The sequence below is a fragment of the Diadema setosum genome, chromosome 17, assembly GCF_964275005.1.
Source record: "Diadema setosum chromosome 17, eeDiaSeto1, whole genome shotgun sequence".
Classification (NCBI taxonomy): domain Eukaryota; kingdom Metazoa; phylum Echinodermata; class Echinoidea; order Diadematoida; family Diadematidae; genus Diadema; species Diadema setosum.
In genome coordinates this window covers 30,440,488-30,463,312 of record NC_092701.1, presented here as the reverse complement: position 1 = coordinate 30,463,312, position 22,825 = coordinate 30,440,488, and the positions used below count along the sequence as shown (strand labels likewise).

The 22,825-nt window shown below is 37.9% G+C and overlaps 1 protein-coding gene across 1 annotated transcript; it reads right to left on the bottom strand.

The window, feature by feature from the left end:
• Positions 1–469: 469 nt before the first annotated feature.
• LOC140240762 (kynurenine formamidase-like) lies at positions 470–21,920 on the bottom strand. Its single transcript, XM_072320533.1, has 11 exons — positions 21,586–21,920; positions 20,493–20,583; positions 18,299–18,409; positions 17,837–17,891; positions 15,323–15,408; positions 10,852–10,924; positions 8,450–8,553; positions 7,251–7,329; positions 6,320–6,455; positions 5,325–5,429; positions 470–3,473 (listed from the first exon to the last, which is right to left on the bottom strand). The coding sequence occupies exons 1-11, from the start codon at positions 21,658–21,660 to the stop codon at positions 3,423–3,425; spliced, it is 966 nt and encodes a 321-aa protein (XP_072176634.1). The 5' UTR covers positions 21,661–21,920; the 3' UTR covers positions 470–3,422.
• Between the last annotated feature and the right edge of the window lie 905 nt (positions 21,921–22,825).

The window sequence follows — 22,825 nt, the reverse complement described above, 5'->3', positions numbered from 1 at the left end:
AAAGGGGAACTCTTCCTCTTTCCATTGATACCTAATTATGTTCACAATTGCCGTGCATGACTGAGCACATGGACTTTAAAGACAACAATGACAAACTGCACTTTTTCCAAGTTTGCATGTTATTGTGAAGGAACAATGCATGTCTGACTGCATGGATGAGATCTGTCAATGAAAGTTGCCAAATAGGCCAGCCTGTATGAACGCAGGTTTCACACACACACACACACACACACACACTTAGAATACATGTATGTACTACAGAGTAGGCCTTTTAATATGCATCATATGCCAACACAATCCAAACAAATTTCTTATCAAGACATAAATACATCATGAACATATCCCTCCTTTTTAAGGCATAACTGGACAGCTATTGCATAATGTATATACAATATAATGGTATAATACAAAATTATTATTATTATTATTATTATTATTATTATTATTATTATTATTATTATTTATTCGACCAGGTAAAGAATATAGGATGCATATCATTAATATCACAAACATGAAACAAAAACCAGAATGAACATTACAAAGGATACACTGTACTGTACACGTTACACAAATACTATTAATTATACTATTGATTTCAGCATTCCTAAGCACAAAAAAAAAGCACCCACTATACACAATATTCTATCTAAAAATTATAGTGTAAAAAGCTTACACTGATAGAATCAAAATAACGATGTTCCTCATTTTTAGAAAATGAAAGGATATAAAACATATACTCCATCTAACACTGCTTACATTTTGAGCTTAATTGGTATGAGTTGATATCGAGACTGAAGGAAAAAAAAAAACCTCTAGATAACTATAAAATGCATGTGCTTTGGATTCATCTCTCGCAATCCAAGTACATGTAACTGCAATTCTATAGCAGCTGAGCTTGCATTATTACATCAACTTTATTTAATCACAGCACCCCAGTAGGTAAAGTTTCTCTGTTGGATCATACCCAATGAACAAAATATTGTAGTTAAAGCATTGCTTTGGTGGCTGAATATTCATTGTGTACAACAGCATCCTTTGATTCTAACAAGAGAGTGTATCAGTGCAAAGTGTCACTTTGATCCTCAAACACAAAATATATTCCTTTATCTTGACTTTAACACCACTTTCAGAAGGCAAGGGAAACATAATCATCCTCTAACATTTCTAAGTAATAATGCAAAGGTATGTATACTTCACCTCAAAAAAACATTGAAATTTTTTGAAATTCTCTTTCTATATTTACTATGTACAATATTTTCCCTACCATGGCACCATGAATCCAGTCTTTTTACCTAGTGATGATGGCACGTGGCTGTAATAAATAAAACCTGTAAGAATTTTGTATTAACCTATTTGTCAGACTTCTAATTTTCTATATTTCGGCAATACATGTACATATAATCACTGCCTGCATTCACTGAATCCACATGTATTATCCAAGTGTACTGGTATATTTTAGGTACAGTTTTATAAGTTTTCGATGACAATGGTGTAGGCCAATGTTTTCTTGAATTCCACTCAGTTTCACTCCAAACAATTATCATTTATCAATCAAATTTGGTACTGGATTGTCAAAATTTTATATTTTCTGACATTTGGCATTTCATATTATACATGTGTAATTACCTCATGTAAATGTTCAAGTACACCACACTACATGCTGTAAAGACTGAGAGAGAGAGCCAGCCATATTACTGTAAAGCAAGAAATGTTCACATGCATTTTAATTTCGCAAATTTCGCGAGCGCCAAGATTCGCGAAATTAAAATGCACACAAAAGTTCTCATCTACACTATATGCATTGAATGCCACTGGCAATTTGCAAAAATTTCATGCCACAGAAAAGGCTGTCGGCTCCAATTCGCGAAAATTTCATGCCGCAAATATATCTTGTTTTACAGTAATAGAGCGCCCAAATATCTTACAGACAAATAAATTGTGTCATTAATAACCACTGTGGAACCCTTTTTTTTTTTTAATAAAGAGGTCAGATATAACACAACCCTCTTACAGCAAGGTGATTTTGCATGTCTCGAGTCTTTTTTTTTTTTTTTCTTTACTCAGCAAGACTCACTGGCCTTCAAACCTGAACCATTAGATTGCAAGGCAGATACACTACTGACTGGGCTACCTCACCACTGTCTAACTCTTTTTTCATCTTACAAAAATAGCACAGAAGACACACACAAAAAAAACTAGAAATGTCGCTACGGCGACTGGTATGCCTCCACCATAATGCATGGTTCTCCGAATAGGCCTATAGCACAATGTCTTGACAATGTGTGAAATATTAAAATATTAAAAATGACAGGTTTGTCACAAATGCATTGAATGTTCACTTTCCTTGAACTAGGTTTATTTGGATGAATGGCTACACTGTCTAATAAGAGTGCAGGTGTTTAGGGATTTGTACCCAACTTTTGACCCTTTTATAAGTTAAGATGAAGTGAAATTTAGCACTTTCTCTTGACCTTTGACCATTTGGCCTTTGACCTTTTGACAAGAAACTTCCAAGAGAATCCGTATTGGGTAATACATGCATACACTAAGTTTCAAGGAAAAATTCTACAGGCATTGCATAGATGAGAGGGAAATAATGATACTTTGACGAGTTGACCTCGACCTTTGACCCCCCTGACCTTTGACCCATGACTTATAAATACCCTAAATGATCACTGTCAGGCAGTACATGCATATATATTAAGTTCCATGAAGATATATCTTGAAATATTTGTGAGATATGGAAAAAAAAAGTTAAATTTTAACATTTTCACTTGACCTTTGACCCTTAACCTTTGACCCCGTGACCCTAACATCCAAACAAAGTGTTATCCCCCAGGATATACCCTCATACCAAGTTTGATGTAAAACCACCACACGGTTCTTGAGATATCAACAAAAACAAAATGGGACGGACGGACAGACGGACATAATGCCTCCGGCCACTTCGTTGGCGGAGACATAAAAAACAAAATAACTGTATCTTTGATATGCACAGAACTTTCAACTAGAAAGTCATCTTGAGACTAAAATTTGGCCATTCTACACAAACAAGATCATTTCATGCAAAATGTTTGATTATTTTCATGATTATTAGTCCCACACTGCAGTGGCAGTTTTAGGATTCCTTTTCTAACATGACCGGGAATATATGGGACACTGCATTATCAGCCATTCAGAACAAGATTTACACAGTTTCTCTAGAGGTGTTGTTTCTTTACCAATAATTGCACACTTACCGGAGTTTTGCAGAACACATCTTCATGACACTTGGTTTCAGTTGTATGTTATTTAAAGAATGATGATTCAAAATGATCAACATCTGTGACCTTTTGTTCCTCCAATGCAAAAACATGAATAGATGAAAAGAAAGAAGAAATACGCCCTCACAACAGTTTATGGTGCAGAATCTCACTTCTTCACTACAGTTGACTGGAATGTGGAGACTTCAGGTTCATAATTCCCAGCAGTACCTAGAACAAAAATGATAAAAATCATTGTGAATACAATAATCATGCATCCTTCTAATTTTCAAAGAGAAAGAGAAACAGAAAGTGACATGTTGACATCATCCATATGAAAATTTGTTACATCATGTGGCAGGAGTTACTTTCAGATGGTGATACTTAAGTAACCTCGAGGATTTAACTCGTTGAGGACAGGCTGGATTTTGCTACAACTCGCATTTCCCATAGACACGTGCCTGAGTATACTCAGGACTCGTCCTCAACAGGTTAAGCTAACCTTGAGGGTAAGCTCTATGGCACTTTGAGAGTAAGCTCTATGGCGTGCCAAGTGTCGCGAAGTCAATTTCATTACAAAATTAGCCATTTTGTTAATGAAATCGGTAATTTCGTTGACCAAAATGACCGATTTTGTGATGAAATGGCCATTTCATCTACGGAAATGACAGTGCGACAATTGGCGCCCCATACGGCTTGTCCTTGAGGTTAGCTTATCCTCAGGGTTAAAAATCACCATCTGAGCAGAACTGTTACCACACTACTGTCCATGCAAAAATTTGCATAAATCAGCATATTCATGCACTTCACTGAAAGAAGCAGAGAATAATAGGGTGTAATTTTTATTTCTCATGTATCTTATTGTTTCCCCATTATCTTATGCATTTCCTTGATTTTTACAACTCTTTTGCTTGTGTGTGTGAAAGAGAGTGCATGTGTGGTATTTGTTTTACACTATTTGAGAAAGTTGTGATACTATCTAGAAAGTATTTACATAATTAGGCAAAGTTTATGATTTTGTCTATAGGTTTACACACAGTTAGATGTAGAAATAATAAACTTCAGTGGCATGCGTTCAGTCAACATAATCTGACACCTGTAATGTAGGTCCAATTACCAGGAATTTGGTATTACAACATGCTGGAAGGATCACAGAAAAAAGTAATGGAATTTTATTATGAAATATTAAGGCATTAGGAAGCACCGACAAAAATTCATTAGCTGGTAATTATATACTGTATCAATTTTCATGACAATACTTTGACCCACTTTGAGGACAGACGGACTGACAGACAGACAGCCTGGAAACATAATGCCTCCGTCAATTCTTTGTGACGGAGGCATGTCGCATTATCACACTATATATCACACTATTCTCCCAATTGGTTAACAGTTCTTGTATTGCCCATGTGAGACGACAATTATATGGATGAACAGGCAACCAAAAAAAAGCTTAGAGGACAAGTTCACCTTCATAGACATTTGGGTTGAGTGAATGCAGCAATATTTAGAACACATCAGCGAAAGTTTGGGGAAAATCTGACAATCTGTTCAAAAGTTATGATTTTTTAAAGTGTCTGCAGATTCACTGCTGGATGAGAAGACTACTACAGTGTATGATGTCAAATGTGTATAACGATATAAGGAAAATACAAATAAATTTCACAAAACTTTTCCTTTTGAATAAAGTGCACATTTCTTCAACTTGTTACTGACATACATTAAGGGTAATATTATTCCCCTTGCCTTCTAAAAGAGAGAAGTGGAGTGACCTTTTGTTATGCGAGAAAAGTGAAAATATGTTGACCTTTCTTTATACTTTCTTTATATCGTTGTACAAATGTGACATCACAAGCAATAGAAGTCTTCCCAGCAGTGACTGAGCAGAAACTTGAAAAAATTCATAACTTTAGAATAAATTGTCCGATTTCCCTCAAACTCTCTCTGATGTGTTACACAATATTACTGCATTCACTCAACCTACATGTCTACAAAGGTGAACTTGTCCTTTAATCAGTTATACATCAGGTATGCTTCATGGATGGACACATTTTCAAACATAATAACTACACACTGCCTCACCTGCTGCAGAAAGCTCTCCTCCTGGTGCATCTCTGTAATCTCATCAAAGTGATCCCTGCCAGGCACTACCATGGTTACCGCATCCATTCCTCTCGCAGTTAGCAACTGGGAAGAGAACAGAATATTGTTCCTATTACAGTCATATCTTCTTCTTTGTTTCACACAATATGCCTGATTAGTAGTTTGCTGACTACTGCCAGTTGTCTAGTGGGTGAACCGTGAGGGGTCGGCATTATTCGCTCGTTTTCCGATATGGGTACATCAGGTGGACCACTTCACCCAATTAGCATCCTGCTCTCAGTGAGAAAGTAAAGTGGGGTGTTTTACGAACATGTGTCAGGACTCCCTCACAACTTGGTTCCTCCATCTAATAGCATAACTGAAGGAAGGAGTGTTTCTGCCTCTAACTGAGAGGGCGGTATGATTACACATGTACAGTAGCACTGCTCAGCTAGAGTCTAGTGGTGTCGCTGATACTCATGGTGATGATGGTGATGATGATGATGATGGTGATGATGATGATGGTGGTGATGATGATGATGGTGGTGATGATGATGATGGTGGTGATGATGATGATGGTGATGATGGTGATGATGACAATGATTATGATCGTGATCATGATAATTATTGGGGGGGGGGGGGGGGGAGAGAGCTGTGACATTGTAGACAAGACTCCTGACTCCCAATTGGAGGACCTGAGTTTGATTCCCACCCAGTGCATACATCCTTGGACAAGATGTTTTTACCCATAATGTCCCTCTCGATCCAGATGTATAAATGGGTACCTGGCAACGCTAGGGTATTTATAATGGCAGGGCCCTCTGGTAGAGTAATGGCAACACTGAAGAGGCTACCCTGGATAAAGAAGACCTTATTATTATTAATATTATTATCATCATTATTATAATTACTATTGTTATTATTTTTATCATTATTATCATAACGATAACTACATCATGAGAATGTTGATAATTGTGAGAGCAATGGTGCTTTACCTCACAGTAATCTTTAGCCTGTCTCTGGAAGGCTGGCGGATCAAACTCTGCTACTGGCAGATGAACCTTGATGCCAATGTTGGTCTGTGGTATAGCATCAACCAGGAGGGCAGGACTAACAGCAGAAGCAGAAGACCTTTTGGATACAAATGACACATCACAAAAATTACAGTGTTTTCCCTGCATGTCCATGTATGGGGGTTTACATAATGTGGTATCAAAAACTAGAATCAACGACTTCAGATGATGTTGAACTCTTGAATCAATTTAGACCACAGGACTTCTCCTGTTACTCTGTAAAACGACAGAGGTGATAAATAACTGATCGACAGTCAACAGATGGTGGAAGACCGTTGCCGCTTCACTCCGTTTCTGAACAACCCCAGAAAATTGTCTTAGCAAAACGCATAAGATGGATTTTACCACCACAGGTGACAACAAACACTTCACATCTTAAAACCCGTTGAGGATGGGCTGATTTTGCTACAACATGCATTTCCCATAGACACTTGGCCGAGTATACTTGGGACTCATCCTCAACAGATTAATAGTCACATCCCTTATTCTTTCCCAATCATGGAATGATAGCTCGCTTTCACTTTTGAGAAATAAGTTATCGCATTTTGACGAGAGAAGAGTCACATTCTTGTTTGGCTGTTTCACAACACACATCTACAGAAGATTTGCTCTCTTTTATTGTTTGAAAGACAAAAAGCTCTTCATAAAATATCTACTGAAAAAAAAAAAAAAAAAACTGATAACCACAAGCACAACAAGTACTTTTGCTCATCATAACAGAACACACAGACACAAATTCTTGCCTACATCCAGAAAACATGTGTTGTACTTTTAAAAGCATTGTATCAGACAGAAAGTTGCACCCAAAATCTAAGCAAAAACTATGCTAAGACTTTGTGTGCATGGTACTTACAGTGTAAGAGACAGAGGGTCATTGATTTCAGTCTCAACCAGAGGTCGAAGGTCATACAGTCCCGACATCAGGCAAATACCTGAAGAGAGAATAGTGTATTACTCTAAGAGGATCTGTATTTGATACATGTACAAATGTTCTGCATTTCATCACATCACTGTGCACTTTCGCCCACCTCAAATAGCCAACATATTAACTCTCATCCAGTATGAGCATATCTTAGCTACAAGCCACTTTGCCCAAGGCAATAAAAATATATGTAGCCCTGTGATCCGCTTGCTTGAACACAAAAACTATAATATGAGGCAATTGCCCACACATCTACTTAAACAAGTGTGAAGACCTTCACTGTTCTGTGAGTGTTGTCAACTGTGAAGGAAAGAGTGAAATTTTACAGACCTATATGCCAAAACCATGATAGGACATGATTCCTTCTCAAGACAACTACAACAGACATGCACATATACAAGTCATGTAATGGTACATCAATTGGTAATTCTCTAACTAGATGTCAAAAATTGATATGAAATAAACCAATAAACTACACCACCACACATTCTGTTTTAAAAGTTTTTAAAAGTCTTCTGATGAATAAATTCATGTAAAACTGGAGTTGGATTAAAAAATTAAAATCCCTGTTCTGCTCTTGATTAGCATAAACTCATACTTTTTTTTTCTGACCTACATGTATTTACAATTTTCATCAAACCATGTGCATAAAAAATTATAATTTTTCTGTAATATAAGATATGCAGTAATATCATGTGCTGCCGACTTAATGATGACAAAATGATAATTTCTGAAGCAAAATTCTGCCAGAAATTGATGGGATACACCAATCACTGACCCTCCTAAATTTCATAACATGTATTTGACTTGGCAAGAATGACCTTTGAGATCAGGTTACAAATGTAAATCAGAGCATCATATGCAGTAATGATGGCAAGAAAAAAAAAAAAAAAAAAAAAACTCTAAAGAGAACTACACATATTTTTGTGACTATTGACTGCTTGCTGAACCAGGTAACAATGTAAGTCAGTGCATCATAGGCAGTACTGGTAGCAAAGATTACAAACTTAAAAAGAACTACTCTTGTAATTACTGGCTGATAGCTGCACCACATTACAATGTAAGTCAAGTGTATCATAGGCAGTATTGGTGGTACAGGACCAAGAACCCTGCTGCAATATTCAAATCACCTTTGATGACATTGGCTCTTTCCTGCAACCGACAGGACCAATCGACTGAGAGCATCATGGCTGAGAGGTGACCACCGGCAGAGTGACCAGCTAAGTATAGTCCCCTGAAACCAAAGAATGTAATGGCCATAATGAGAGCAGAGTAAATACATTTCAAGGTACGAAATTTGCTATTTATAAGCACTTAGGTGCTCCCTACCTAGCCAAATAAAATCCAAACACACAATATTGATTCGCAAAGGCACATCGTATCTAACATGCAATACATCTTATCCTTTCATATGTGCCAATGCAGCTAGCTTAATCTGCCAAGCATTTTTCATCAACATACAGTGCAGCTAAACAAGAAAGGTTTGTGTACACAAAACTTTTGCGAAATTTGCAAGGAGCCTAGATTCACAAAAGCAGAGATCTCGGCCATCGGTGGTGCGATCGCGATGAAATTTTGCATGCGTGAGACCTGCGTCATAATCTACAAGATTGTGTTATAAGATTTTTTGAAACAATCAATTTCTAATTTTAATTAATTAATTATGCAAATTAAGCTCAAGGTGATATTTTAGCTTAATCAAAAGCATTGAGATTCTAATTTTTGATCTGTACATCTGTTTTAGCATATTCAACAATTGTACATCACAAAAACTTCCAAAACTCATTTCAATTCTTATGTATTTTATTGTTTTCAGAATTTCTTATGTATTTCTTTGTTTTTCAACTTTTGTTTTTTCTTTGTTTTTTCATTGGAAATTGTCACTGACCACTTTTCTACCATAATTAGCACAAAATTAATCAATGAAAGTGATTAATTGTAAAAATAATCAGGTTTTTATGCCTGTCATGACAGAGCACTGTTTTCCATAGGAAATGTACACAAAATCACAAAATTGTGCCCGTTTTGGAGCGACATTCCGTTACAAAAATGGGCGTGGCTTTGCAAAAGTATGCGCGGACGTTGCAAATTTGGTCTCAAAAGTTGCGCGAGACTTGAATGAAGAAAGTCAAGAAGCCTCGCGATGAGGCCTTCTCGTGTTACAGAATTATAGCGCGAAACATCGAGGGGGGGCGTATTCTGCCCCCCCCCCCCCCCCCCCCGGCCCTTTTAGGGTTAAGAGCAATCAGAACTTCACCAGGTGGTAGACTAGCAAGCCCACTCTGGTGAAGTAATGTGTCTGCGTGGTGACACAGTACGGAGTTTTCGCTACACGACGGGAAGACTGAGAATACGCGGAAGCAATCAGCTGTGACAGTCCCCGTACTCGGACTCCCGTCCCCATATCTAGGCAGTTTCGCTTCCCTGTTAGGACGGAGGCGTGGGGACAAGATCGCTGATTGGCTGGCTGGCTGGCTGGCTCACTCCTGCCCAGCTGCATCAGGCAGAACACTATTTTGGCCAAATACCGTACTCGTTCTCCCCAGGACGGGTCATATCTCAGATTTGATCATGCACAGAAGCAAATTTTGCACACGGCACACTCAAATCTCGGCTGCGTCGTGCTTTGCGAAAACTCCCTAATAATGATAAGAATAGAACTGCAGGTAATCTCTACTCATTGACAATAATACTGTAAATGTGATATCATTCAAGCATCCAGACAGCCAAGCCAGTCAACGAAGACAGCATTCCAGTATGCTTGCCAATCACTGAATGAAGTATAGTAACAGTTACAAATGGTAATGACATGATTTGTTTGTTTTTTGTTTTGTTTTTTTACTTTAGAATGACACTTGTAGAGAAAATAAATCTGAAAACACAGCAGCCTTACATCGGCATGACACAGGACATTGTAGACATAACACACAGGGCATACTCATGGGCTGTATGTGAGGGGGCATAGTCCATTTCAGTCTACCACAAATAAAAGCAATTCTCACTGAAATTGATTCACACGCTTCACCTCAGCAGATGGTGATAAAACAAAGCAATCACATTCATCCTTTCTAGACTTACTTTAAGATATTGGCAGTGAACAGCAAACAAATGACAACCACACACACCAGAATTACGATTCATGCTGTGTTACAAAAATCGGCACCCAAACCATCCAAAATAAAAAATACCAGTGAGCTTTTGGAGCACCGTGCAACAACTGTAGCAGGAACCAAACGGCAGTACAACTAATGAATACTGTCAATATAATTGCAACTTTTAATTTTGAAACTATCACACAGTAGCCATCAAGGCAACATACTCTTGGACGTCCTTGTAAACATATGCTCCCCTTTCTAGTGTTTTTACATTCATTTTATTCTTTTTGCACTTATCAGTTGATTGCTTTCAAGGCTCACCAATGAACTCAGCAAACTTCACAGAAATCATAAAGATAAAACTACTGGATACAGAGGTTAGGAGATGATATGAAACAGGTAAAATTAGCAAAACAAAAAACAACAACAAAAATCACCTTGTATCTGGAAATCTCCTGGCGGCAAACATTACACCCTGTTCAATTTCTGCCACTATGTCTGCCACTAAACCTGCAAGACAGAATATAATATGCATCAAAGCATGACCTTTGCAATGTGTTGGGTGGGGTTCCATGACATTTGCTCCTGTAACAATTGCTGAAATTTGGAATGTATGAAATATGAAATATTTGCATGCTAGGCCAAACATAAATTCTACCCTAAAACATAACCGTAACCCTAATCCCAAATCTTCACGCGAAACTAAATTTACAACCCTATCCCAATCCTAACCCTAACCCTAAGTCCTCAGAGAAAATAAGACAGGAGCAATTGTCGCAGGAGCAAATGTTGTGGTACCATTTGGTGGATCCGTAAGGCGAGGTTATATGTGCACAGGTAGGATTCACAAGATCTCTAGAGGCTGTCAGAAAAGAACAACACATCTTTACACTACATGGAGTAGTTTGGTGTAGAGTGTACCTGAAGTTTTACATGTACACATGAAACCCACAGGTTTTATCATCCAAGTAGACACATTAAAGGACAAGTTCACCTTCATTAACATAAGGATTGAGAGAATGTAGCAATATTAGTAGAACACATCATTGAAAGTTTGAGGAAAATCGGAAAATCCACTCAAAAGTTATGAATTTTTGAAGTTTTTGTGCAGTCACCACTGGATGAGAAGACTACTGCAGTGTATGATGTCACATGCGTACAACAATATAAGGAAAATATGAAGAGGATTTCACAAAATTTCATCTTTTGAAAAAAGTACACATTCCCTTGACTCGTTACTGACATATGTTATGGGTAATATTATTCCCACTGCCTTTAGAAAGAGGCAAGTCAAGTGCTCTTTTATTATGCGAAAAAAGTGAAAATATGCTAAATTTTCTTTACATTTTCTTTATACTGTTGTACTCATATGACATCACGAGCCTTAGTAGTCTCCTCATCCAGTGGTTCCAACACAAAAATGTTAAAAATTCATAACTTTTGCATCGATTGTCCAATTTTCTTCAAACATTCACAGATGTGTTCTACTAATATTGCTGCATTCTCTCAATCCTTGTGTCAATGAAGGTGAACTTGTCTTTTACAGTTGTAACATAATCAAAGAATCTGGGAACATACAAGTAGAACCATACAGTACTGTATACGCCATATATTTCGCGGGTCTAAATTTTCGCGAATTGGGACTTCGCAACAATTTCGCGAGTGGTTAAAGCCCAAACAAAGTTCTGGTATGCCTGCAAAAGTTGTCAAATTTTGCTCCAAAATGTGAACGTATGCCTAGGAAATGTGCGGAATAACGCTGTAATAACAAGATATTCGATGGGTAAGGACGAAAATGGGATATATTAGCCAAAAACATTCAGTCTCGGAACTTACCCGAACGGGGTCAGGCCTAGACTCGGACTCGGGGATAACTCGGCCTCGCTTTGCTTGACGGCGGGATGAGTTGTACTGCTACTGGTTTTCCCTCTGGATTGTACAGTACACTATGCATACGGGAGCGGCCTGTATAAACTACATTGTACATAGCGTTCTGGCTACTCGCAGTAATGGTCCGAGTTGTTACAACACGCGCATCAAAAACCTCTTTGGCGCGCATGCAAAATTAGTGTGCGCCTCTCAAGCACCTCTAAAAACAATCAAAGACAATTGATAAACAACAACAAAAACTTCAAAGACCGCGCGTCTCAGCAACTGAGGTGATGTGCGTATTATAAAGCGTCTTTGCTAGTAGGCTTGAGGACCGCGCGCTGTCCATTTGTTTTGTACAGGATTAGCACGCACTTTCCTGTCTGCTCAGTAAGGCCTCGTTTGGCCGGTGCCCGTAGTATTATAGAGTACTGATGAACATGGCGATCACGAACTGTGTGTAAATTGTCTGAAATAGGGTCGAGTTTTCCCTGAGACCGAGTTAGCCTGGAGCCTTCCGGAATAAAAGTCGGTTTACCGACTTTTATTATTTTTCTCAAAATACTCCAAAACGACTCATCATTCCGGCAAACCGCGTCAGCCAGGTAAGTTTCTTTGTAGACTCTTTCGATATATTGCAAGCAAATATGAAATGGTGCCAGACGGGTTCTCAAGCCCTTACCAGAACTTAGTTTTCACTTTAAATTCACGATCATGGAGGCCTGTATTTAACGGAGAAGTGTACACGCGTACGTCACATTAACATCGGGATCAGAGTCAATATTTTCGCATGTCTTTAATTTCAAGAATAGCACCTGACTCGCGAAATTCGCGAAAATAAAAACCTCACGAAATATTTGGCGTATTCATACAGTATCAGTGGGAATGGATGAGTGACAAATCAGTAATGACTATAAAGCTGTATGCGTGTTTGCTTGTGTGTGTGTGGTACATGATTGTCAGTGTGTATGGAAACGTGTGTAAACCAATGAGATATTAAATGGATAAATATGACCCACCTGTGCATACCGTATGTGTTCATGACAAAAGTATCGAGCTATTTTAGTGTATGTGCATGATTATCAGACAAAACATTTATTCGATGAATATCATCCTATCATCTGTACAATATGGATGTCATGTACATAATAAGGCATACTTCAATGCCCCTTGCAGTGCAGATGCATGATGACATGCACTCTACGAAAAAAAAAAAAAAAGGAAAAAAACTAGGCATGTCAAAATTTCAGCAACATTCAGTTTAAAAAAAAAAAGAAAATCAATTGAACTCTTTATTTCTGAGATTCGATAATTTCCTATAGCACTCACTACATGGTGCACCCAGTTCACACAGGGGCCATCCCACAAGCTCAACAACCATACAGTCATACAGTCCACAAGCTAGACATAAAGTAAAACAGGCCCATGAGCTAGATACAAAGCAAATACATGTAAGGCTCACAAGCTAGACACAAGCACCTAGTACATGCAGAAATGAACAGCTTTTCAAGGCACTGTTGACACTTTTGCCCAAAGGGATCTCAACTCCATAATATGATCCTCAGAGCAGAGAATGGAGTTGACATCCAGAGGGACTGCAATATCAACATTGCTAAAAATACAAGGAAAAGTAGAAATTACGCGGTGCGTAATATATGTCCCCGCCGGAAGTAGCATTTTGTAACAAAATGTGCAATATCTGATAGGTAAAAAATCAAGGTCAAAGGTCAAAGAAGTCAAAGGTCAAAATTCTGTGTAGAAGTTTTGAAGCCCTCACCTAGTGCCATCACATAAAGCAAATGGAATCGAAATTGGGTTAGAAATGGCGAAGGAGTAGCATTTTGTAGCCAATGTACAATATAGGTCAAAAATCAAGGTCAAAGGTCAAAGAAGACAAAGGTCAAAATTCTGTGTAGAAGTTTTGAAGCCCTCACCTAGTGCTATCACATAAAGCAAACGGAATTGAAATCGGGTTAGAAATGGCGAAGGAGTAGCATTTTGTAGCAAAATGCACAATATAGGTCAAAAATCAAGGTCAAAGGTCAAAGAAGTCAAAGGTCAAAATTCAGTGTAGAAGTTTGGAAGCCCTCAACTAGTGCCATCATATAAAGCAAACGGAATCGAAATCGGGTTAGAAATGGCGAAGGAGTAGCATTTTGTAGCAAAATGTACAATATACAATGTAGGTAAAAAATCAAGGTCAAAGGTCAAAGAAGACAAAGGTCAAAATTCTGTGTAGAAGTTTTGAAGCCCTCACCTAGTGCCATCACATAAAGCAAACGGAATCGAAATCGGGTTAGAAATGGCGAAGGAGTAGCATTTTGTAGCAAAATGTACAATATAGGTCGAAGGTCACAACTGAAATTCTGTGTAGAAGTTTTAAAGCTCCCATGTAGTGCTATCATATAAAGCAAACACAATCAAAATTGGCTCATAAATGACAGAGAAGTAGCAAATTGAACATTTTGATCACACACGGACGCACACACAGACGCACGGTTGGACGCACGGACGGACGCACGGATGCACAGACACACACACGTACGGAGCCCGTTTCATAGTCCCCTGCTCGAACTCGTTCGGCGGGGACAAAAAGCTCACCACATTTGTTTTATAATTATACTGAATAAAATTTAATCAAATTTTGCCTGGTTGATCATGTTTGCACAAGCCAGTTCACTGGCCCTGCCATAGGAGATTACATCACAACAAGGGTCACCTTTCACTCTATTGAAACCCATCACCATGACACAGAACATACGTACAGATGTCTGCATATATGTACAACATAGAGGGTAGTTTAGTACTACGGAGTGATTTGGTAATTTGAGGCAGTTTGGGTACTATGGCACACTTTGGTACCATGGGGCGGAATGCCCTTGTTGAATTTATGCTCCCGATTTCAACCGATCAGAATAAAGGATTTATCTAATAAGATATAAATGTACATAATACTAGTAACTTACATGATATTGTTAGCTCTTATCTCCCTCCCCATCCAACAAAACAGAACAAAAAGAAAGAAAGAAAAGTACTCACATTTTGGTGCTAGCGTGTACTCCATAACGCAAACAACAACTCCATGCTTGATGAGAGGAGGGACGACCAGGGCGTTGTTCTCCTTGCTGCCAGGAGAGAATACAATCATCACATTTGAGTGAAAGGCTTTTCCTAAATCTCTATTAGCCAACTGTTTTGTCATATTCTCAAGGATATGTGAATTAATTGTAGCTGATTACATGTATACATGTATCACCGGTATTTACAGTAAAATCTAATTTTATCAGGAGTTGAGTACTATATTGGTAGCAGTGTATCAACTACAACATGTACCTGATGACTGTTTGCAAGACATTAGGAATTGTTAATCATACAGTAAAGATTGCTAAGATACCACACATAAAATACATTGTATACTCTTGCTACAAGAAAAATGAAGCAAATGTATATTAAACAATATAAATGATTGTCGATGACCTTTCCTGCAAATATTAGGTATAACAATCAATGAGTGGTATTTACTGCTATTTGTAATGTTTTAAAGATTATTTCACTAGACTGGCTTTAATCTTTCATGAATATTCATGCAGTTCTAAGATTTTAATCTTCCATCAGTATTCGTACAGTTCTATGATTTTAACAAGAATTGATCACTGAATGTTCTCACAGCTTTCCCACTACAGCAATAGAAATTACTGGTATTGTATCAAGCTTTTAACTGGTAGAAAACTCTGGATTTGAGGACATACAAGCTGATATCATTAAACATGGTAACTCATGTCATCTGTTATCCCCTCAGTAAAATTGTAATTACTTTATATATGCTAGTGTTGTTTATGATGATCTAAAAATAGCAAGGTTAGTACCTACTTACAGAAATGGCAAAAAGAAAAGGGAGATTAAAAAAATATTATACATATCGTCGCTGGGGTGACAAAACCTTGTATCTCAAAATTGTCAAATGTTCAGGAGAGCGAAAAAACATGGCGGCCAAAGCACTATAGTGAATGGGAAAGCCTTCTCTTTGACATGTCATGGTGGCTTCATTTTTTGAGTAAGACAGTTGGGATTTGGCCAAGATATCACTTGACCCATTATTTGACCATTAAGCTAAAAAAAAAATTTTTGACATTTTTGAGATACGAGGTCTTGTCACCCCAGCGACGATATACATGTTTCAAATTTTAACCAATATTGCAATCTTGAGCACGCCCTCCAAGCTTTAACAAAATTTAGTTTCACGAATCTTTCATTCCTTGTTTGTTTGGTTTTTTTTTTCAGTATAATGATGGCGTATGTCCTAAGGTGAAAGGATCATAATGACCCAACAAAGCACTGCATGGCAAAGGTAAAGATAAAAGGGAGACAATATTCATGGTTACAGTTTGACTCTTGTTGTTTTGAAACTAACTGGACTGAAAATAACATCAGCACTATGTTTCAAGAGGGAAAGGAGTTGCTGTAAATGACAAGGATGAAGTACTACTTTATTGATACCCATCTGACAAATTTATATTTCAATCAAACATGTGTCATACCTCGCCCTATCAATATTTCCATGAAGTTGAAAAAGACACAACAAAAACACACCAATAGGACAAATAAGGTAGGTGCTATTCACTGGAAAAAAAACACATGTATATCTACCCCACAGGCTTGAACACCCAACTCAGCTTACGTATGAAGTAAAAGTGAATCGGGCTAAGTGGAAATCTCTCTGGTGCCCCTTGATGGTGGATAATTAATTGAAGGGATACCACTTCTTGACATACTGCTCTTCTGTATTACCTGGTACACCATGGCTGGCAATCAAAAAAATACATTATATTATATATATATATATATATATATATATATATATATATATATATATACAAAACGTGTGCAACGCACTTTCACTTCGGTGCCGCGCGCTACACGCAGCAAATTCATTGTTTTGTCATCTACGCGCACACGTAGCCTAAGCCCTAAGGATACCTAAAGACAGCTAAAACAGTTTCAGATGTGGAATAAAATGGGAATTTCTAGGACCCTAGATGTGGAATATAAAGCAAATAATCAACTTTTAGTTTCAGGCAATGAGACAAACTATCACTTCCTCGGCGATCTGAATGAGTACGCTATCTTTCCTCAGCTGCGCTTCAGAAAGATAGCTACATCCAGATCGCCTCGGAAGTGATGGTTTGTCCCATCACCTTCACCAACGTTGATTATTTGCTTACTATGCGACAACTCTGCCAAATAGGCCTCTTTGGGGACTACATGTACTTTAGTAATGTCTCTGCAAAGCCTTCCCTACAGTACAAGTTCTACCACATTTGGTGAAATTTGGTTTCACAGAAGAAGATGACATATATAATGTTTAGGAAAGAGTGACAAAGTAGGTTGGACAAAAGATAGAATACAATATCTCATTACATGAATAAATTGTTTGTAGAAACAATTGTACCCTCTGGTATACCTCATTACATGAATAAATTGTTTGTAGAAACAATTGTACCCTCTGGTGGATTAAGAAAAGAACAGAGTACAAGAAGAACAAACATGTCACACCTCACTGATTCCTCTTGCCAATAGCCACCGTGGAGAAATAGCAATACTGGATCATCTGTAACAGTTCAACAAGCATGGAAATATACTCTGTAGTATTTCATAAATTTGGGACTTCAAAGGTAATGTGAAAACAGCTTGTATTAAAATGGAAAGTGTTTAAGACTGCTCTTGGCTGTACAATTTACACAAAATGTTTGTCTCAAAGCAACTCATAATGTTAAGAATAGCTAGCTTTGGAAAATCTGTGTTAAGATTCCCTGCCCGATCAGAGAGCATTAAAGAGTTAAATATTCTCTCTTTCTTTCTAAATACATGTATATATAGCAAGTGGCCTACAGGGCAATACAATCCATTGGCAGTCATGACAAATGAGGCACTGTACACTATCACATACACACAAAAAATTATAAAATAATCAGCAAACACAGTAAAGATGCATGAAGCAACAATACAAAACATTACCTTTTTCATGGTTGCCTGGATAATACAGATCACATTTCTGTCGGTCGTTTGATCCATATTTCACGTTCAGATCAGCGCGCAATTCTGCCCTCGACCTACATTTCTCTGACTCTGGACAAATAGAAGAGAACAAGGAAAATACAAGTTATTTCTACACAAAGGGAAAGTCTGAACGGGTGCACATCACAAGTGTGTCACCCATGAGTCATACAGCCAATGAGACATACAGCCCATGAGTTTGACACTAGGCAAATAAGGCCCATAAGTCCGAAACTAGGCAAACAAGGCCCACGAGTCTGACAGTGTCCCTTCTTGACTTTTTTTGCCAAGTGTCAGACTCATGGGCTGTATGACTCGTGGATCTTTTTTTCAATGTCGAACTCACGGGCCATACGACTCGTGGGTGTCCGGTTGTACAATGACCCTGCCTGAATGTCAACCCTCCCTTGGAAGCTGTCAATGAAAGAATGGAAAATGACAGAAAAGAATTGATCTCTTGGGTACAAGTTTTTGCTTTGATTAAAATTTGAAAGTCCTCACTTTATCTCACTGCATATTACATTTATTTATTTATCTATTTATTCAGTTTTCTTTACCCAGGGTAGCCCCATCAGTGGTTTACACACTGTTATCCTAGGGGGCCCTGCAACAGAATGACAAAATATAACAGTTCAACAAACACAAAATAACAAGGAAAAATAGAAATTACGCGGTGCGTAATATATGTCCCCGCCGGAAGTAGCATTTAGTAGCAAAATGTACAATATAGGTAAAAAGATCAAGGTCAAAGGTCAAAGAAGTCAAAGGTCAAAATTCTATGTAGAAGTTTTGAAGCCCTCACCTAGTGCCATCACATAAAGCAAACGGAATCGAAATCGGGTTAGAAATGGCGAAGGAGTAGCATTTTGTAGCCAATGTACAATATAGGTAAAAAATCAAGGTCAAAGGTCAAAGAAGTCAAAGGTCAAAATTCTGTGTAGAAGTTTTGAAGCCCTCACCTAGTGCCATCACATAAAGCAAACGGAATCGAAATCGGGTTAGAAATGGCGAAGGAGTAGCATTTAATAGCAAAATGTACAATACAGGTCAAAAATCAAGGTCAGAGGTCAAAGAAGTCAAAGGTCAAAATTCTGTGTAGAAGTTTTGAAGCCCTCACCAAGTGCCATCACTTAAAGCAAACGGAATTGAAATCGGGTTACAAATGGCGAAGGAGTAGCATTTTGTAGCAAAATGTACAATTTAGGTCAAAAATCAAGGTCAAAGGTCAAAGAAGTCAAAGGTCAAAATTCTGTGTAGAAGTTTTGAAGCCCTCACCTAGTGCCATCATATAAAGCAAACGGAATCGAAATCGGGTTAGAAATGGCGAAGGGGTAGCATTTTGTAGCCAATGTACAATATAGGCAAAAAATCAAGGTCAAAGGTCAAAGAAGTCAAAGGTCAAAATTCTGTGTAGAAGTTTTGAAGCCCTCACCTAGTGCCATCATATAAAGCAAACGGAATCAAAATCGGGTTAGAAATGGCGAAGGAGTAGCATTTTGAAGCAAAATGTACAATATAGGTCAAAGGTCAAGGTCAAAGGTCACAACTGAAATTCTTTATAGAAGTTTCAAAGCTCCCATGTAGTGCTATCATATAAAGCAAACAGAATCAAAATCGGGTTAGAAATGGCGAAGGAGTAGCATTTTGAACATTTTGATCACACACGGACGCACGGACGGACGCACGGACGGACACACGGACGCACGGACGGACACACGGACACACGGACACACACACGTACGGAGCCCGTTTCATAGTCCCCTGCTCGAACTCGTTCGGCGGGGACAACAAATCAAGGACATTCCTTTTTACATCATAACATCAACACAGATATCAATACTCTATATAAATAAAGACATTTGTATAAATTATAAATACTCTCTTTATAAATAAAGACATTTGTATATACAATACAAATACAATCTCTATATAAATAAAAACACTCTATATAGGCCTAAATAAAAACATTTGTCACTGTCCTGGTCATGAGACATATAGTACAATCATTTTCTTGATGAAACCTAATGGATTCACCATACAATTCAAGTCAGCATTTGGAGCAATCACATAAAATTAGTCTTTGCAAGCCCTACACAGGTGAGTATATTACAAGACCCCAATGTCTCAACAGACAACGCAATAGCACACTGCTTACCTCTGTCTGACGACTCAATGAAGTCAACAAGCACTGCATGTGGATCTAAACGCCTGCACCATTGGCTGGGGGAATACTGTACATCAAGGTCCTGGGAACATCAAGATTTCATACAGGTTATGCAGGATGTATCAAGGATGACAATATTATAAGCATGGACTGAACAAACACATCACGGGCCATACAGTGTTGTGATATAAAATGAAATGCATATATGCCTGGCCCTGGTTTCATTACCAATTTGATTGGGAGCACGATTCAACTGAGTTTGTGTATAAATTCAACAACAGTTTCTGCAATATGTACTTGCATTTCATATAGAGAGAAAATTTTCCAAATAGAAAGGTACTGGTATACGTTTCATCAAAATTGGACCTTATAACAGAAATTCATAGGAGTTTAGAGTTTCACAATGTTCTCACAAAACAATGATCAATACAATAAGTAGCAACAACATAGAAAACTATTATTTAAAGAGATACAATACATGTGTAATGGCATCATCTCACAAGTTTCCCACTGTTGACTCAATACACATTAAATATTCAGTAACTTCCCCTCTTGGAATATGGAATCAATGAAAAATAATTTGAGTCCATCACAACATATTATTGTAGTCATGACTTTACCTGGAAATGAGACACACACAAAGCAGCAGACCTACAGGATATAGGGCCTACCATTGCCACTACATTGTAAAATACACAAACATGTACACACTTGTCTCATCTAAGGGCCTTTTTCTGCATTTTCTGCATTTTGAACATAATGCACATTATGGGAGAAGAAGGCTCAGGCTCCTCTTCTTCTTCTTTTTCTTGTTCTTCTTCTTCTTCTTCTTCTTCCTCTTCTTCTTCTTCTTCATCCTCCTCGTCCTCCTCCTCCTCTGCCGGTCTGGTACAGTCCACCACTGGCATATTATACTTCATGCTTTGCACATGCTGGATGCACCTGAACTTTACAAAAAAAAATGTTAGGTTTGTAGACACATCATACTGTAATTGTGCTGGTTACCATAAATGAAGCTACCGGTAAGTTCACAAGTGTGGGGCATAATAAAGAACCATGGAGTCAAAATCAGTTAATTATCTACCTCCTTCACGCAGTCTGCCGCATTGGGTCCAGGTGTGGCTAGCTGCTCTCCAGCAATCGGACCACCAAAAGGCATCTTGACCAGAGAAATTCAGTGTGTGACAGCAGCACTTGAAGAACAGCAGTGTCAGTGGCAGATTTGACCATTTCCACAAGGCCAGGGAAAGATTACAACCAATGTAGATGTAAAGTCTTTGGATTGAAATTTAGTATGCAACAGACAATATGTTAACTATGTTAATAACATTAAAATCAAATAACTTGCCTTGTCACACCGGACTAGATATTTACAGATTGTACAGTCCTGATCTGACACACTCGAGAAACTGTAACCTTGATGTAGTTGCGTACCCCTTTGTTTAAAAGACATAATATTGGCAAATCCAAGATTGCTCATAGTGAAAAAGGTGCAAAAAAGTGCCATGGCAAATTCGAGGGGGGGGGGGGGGGAAATAGTAAAGTCTTTACTTTAAAGAGAAATTCCAATTCAGACAAGAATGTGAAATCTAACTGGTACAACAGTAAAAATTTGATCCAAACAATAAAAATTAGGGAAGAACACTTAAGAAATTGTAAAGTTAAAGGGGAAGGCTAGTAACTGATCAGTGGGAATCAATGGAAATGCTGGGAGATGATTGTTCCAATCCTTATGGGATTCATTCAAGAGTTCATTGTATATCTATTGTTGTGTGAAAATGATTTGCTTCAAAACGGTCTCATATTCAAGTAATGTGCAGATTAATGCACCGTCACTGACCAGGGACGCTAACCTGGAAGCATTAAACTGCACATTACTTGAATATGAGACCATTCTGAAGCAAATCATTTTCACACAACAATAGATATACAATGAACTCTTGAATGAATCCCATAAGGATTGGAACAATCATCTTCCAGCATTTCCACTGATTCCCACTGATCAGTTACTAGCCTTCCCCTTTAAATTGCTTATTTTTGCAGGACAGTTCTCGTACCCCTGAAATGAATATGCAAATGAGTGAGGTGATGATGTCATCACATCATAATTTTCAAGTGATCATCTAACCAATGAAAACAAAATAAACCAATAATCAATATCATGTTTCCACTACTAAAATGTAATTTAACATGTTATTCCTGGTTGAATAACTTAGATCCTGGTTAGAAAAAATACCATAGAGGTCTACATAATAAGATTTGATACTGGGGTATCATTGCATATTTGAATGAAAACCGGGAATTACATAATTTTATGTAGAAAC

What these genes read in the sequence shown, in the direction of transcription:
- LOC140240762 (XM_072320533.1), bottom strand. Translation starts at nt 21,660, where the DNA reads ATGCCTTTTGGTGGTCCGATTGCTGGAGAGCAGCTAGCCACACCTGGA. An exon ending in CATTGAGTCGTCAGACAGAG is followed by an intron (nt 18,410 to 20,492) that starts GTAAGCAGTGTG and finishes CTATTTGTCCAG; the next exon opens with AGTCAGAGAAATGTAGGTCG. An exon ending in TCCAGGCAACCATGAAAAAG is followed by an intron (nt 17,892 to 18,298) that starts GTAATGTTTTGT and finishes GAACTGTTACAG; the next exon opens with ATGATCCAGTATTGCTATTT.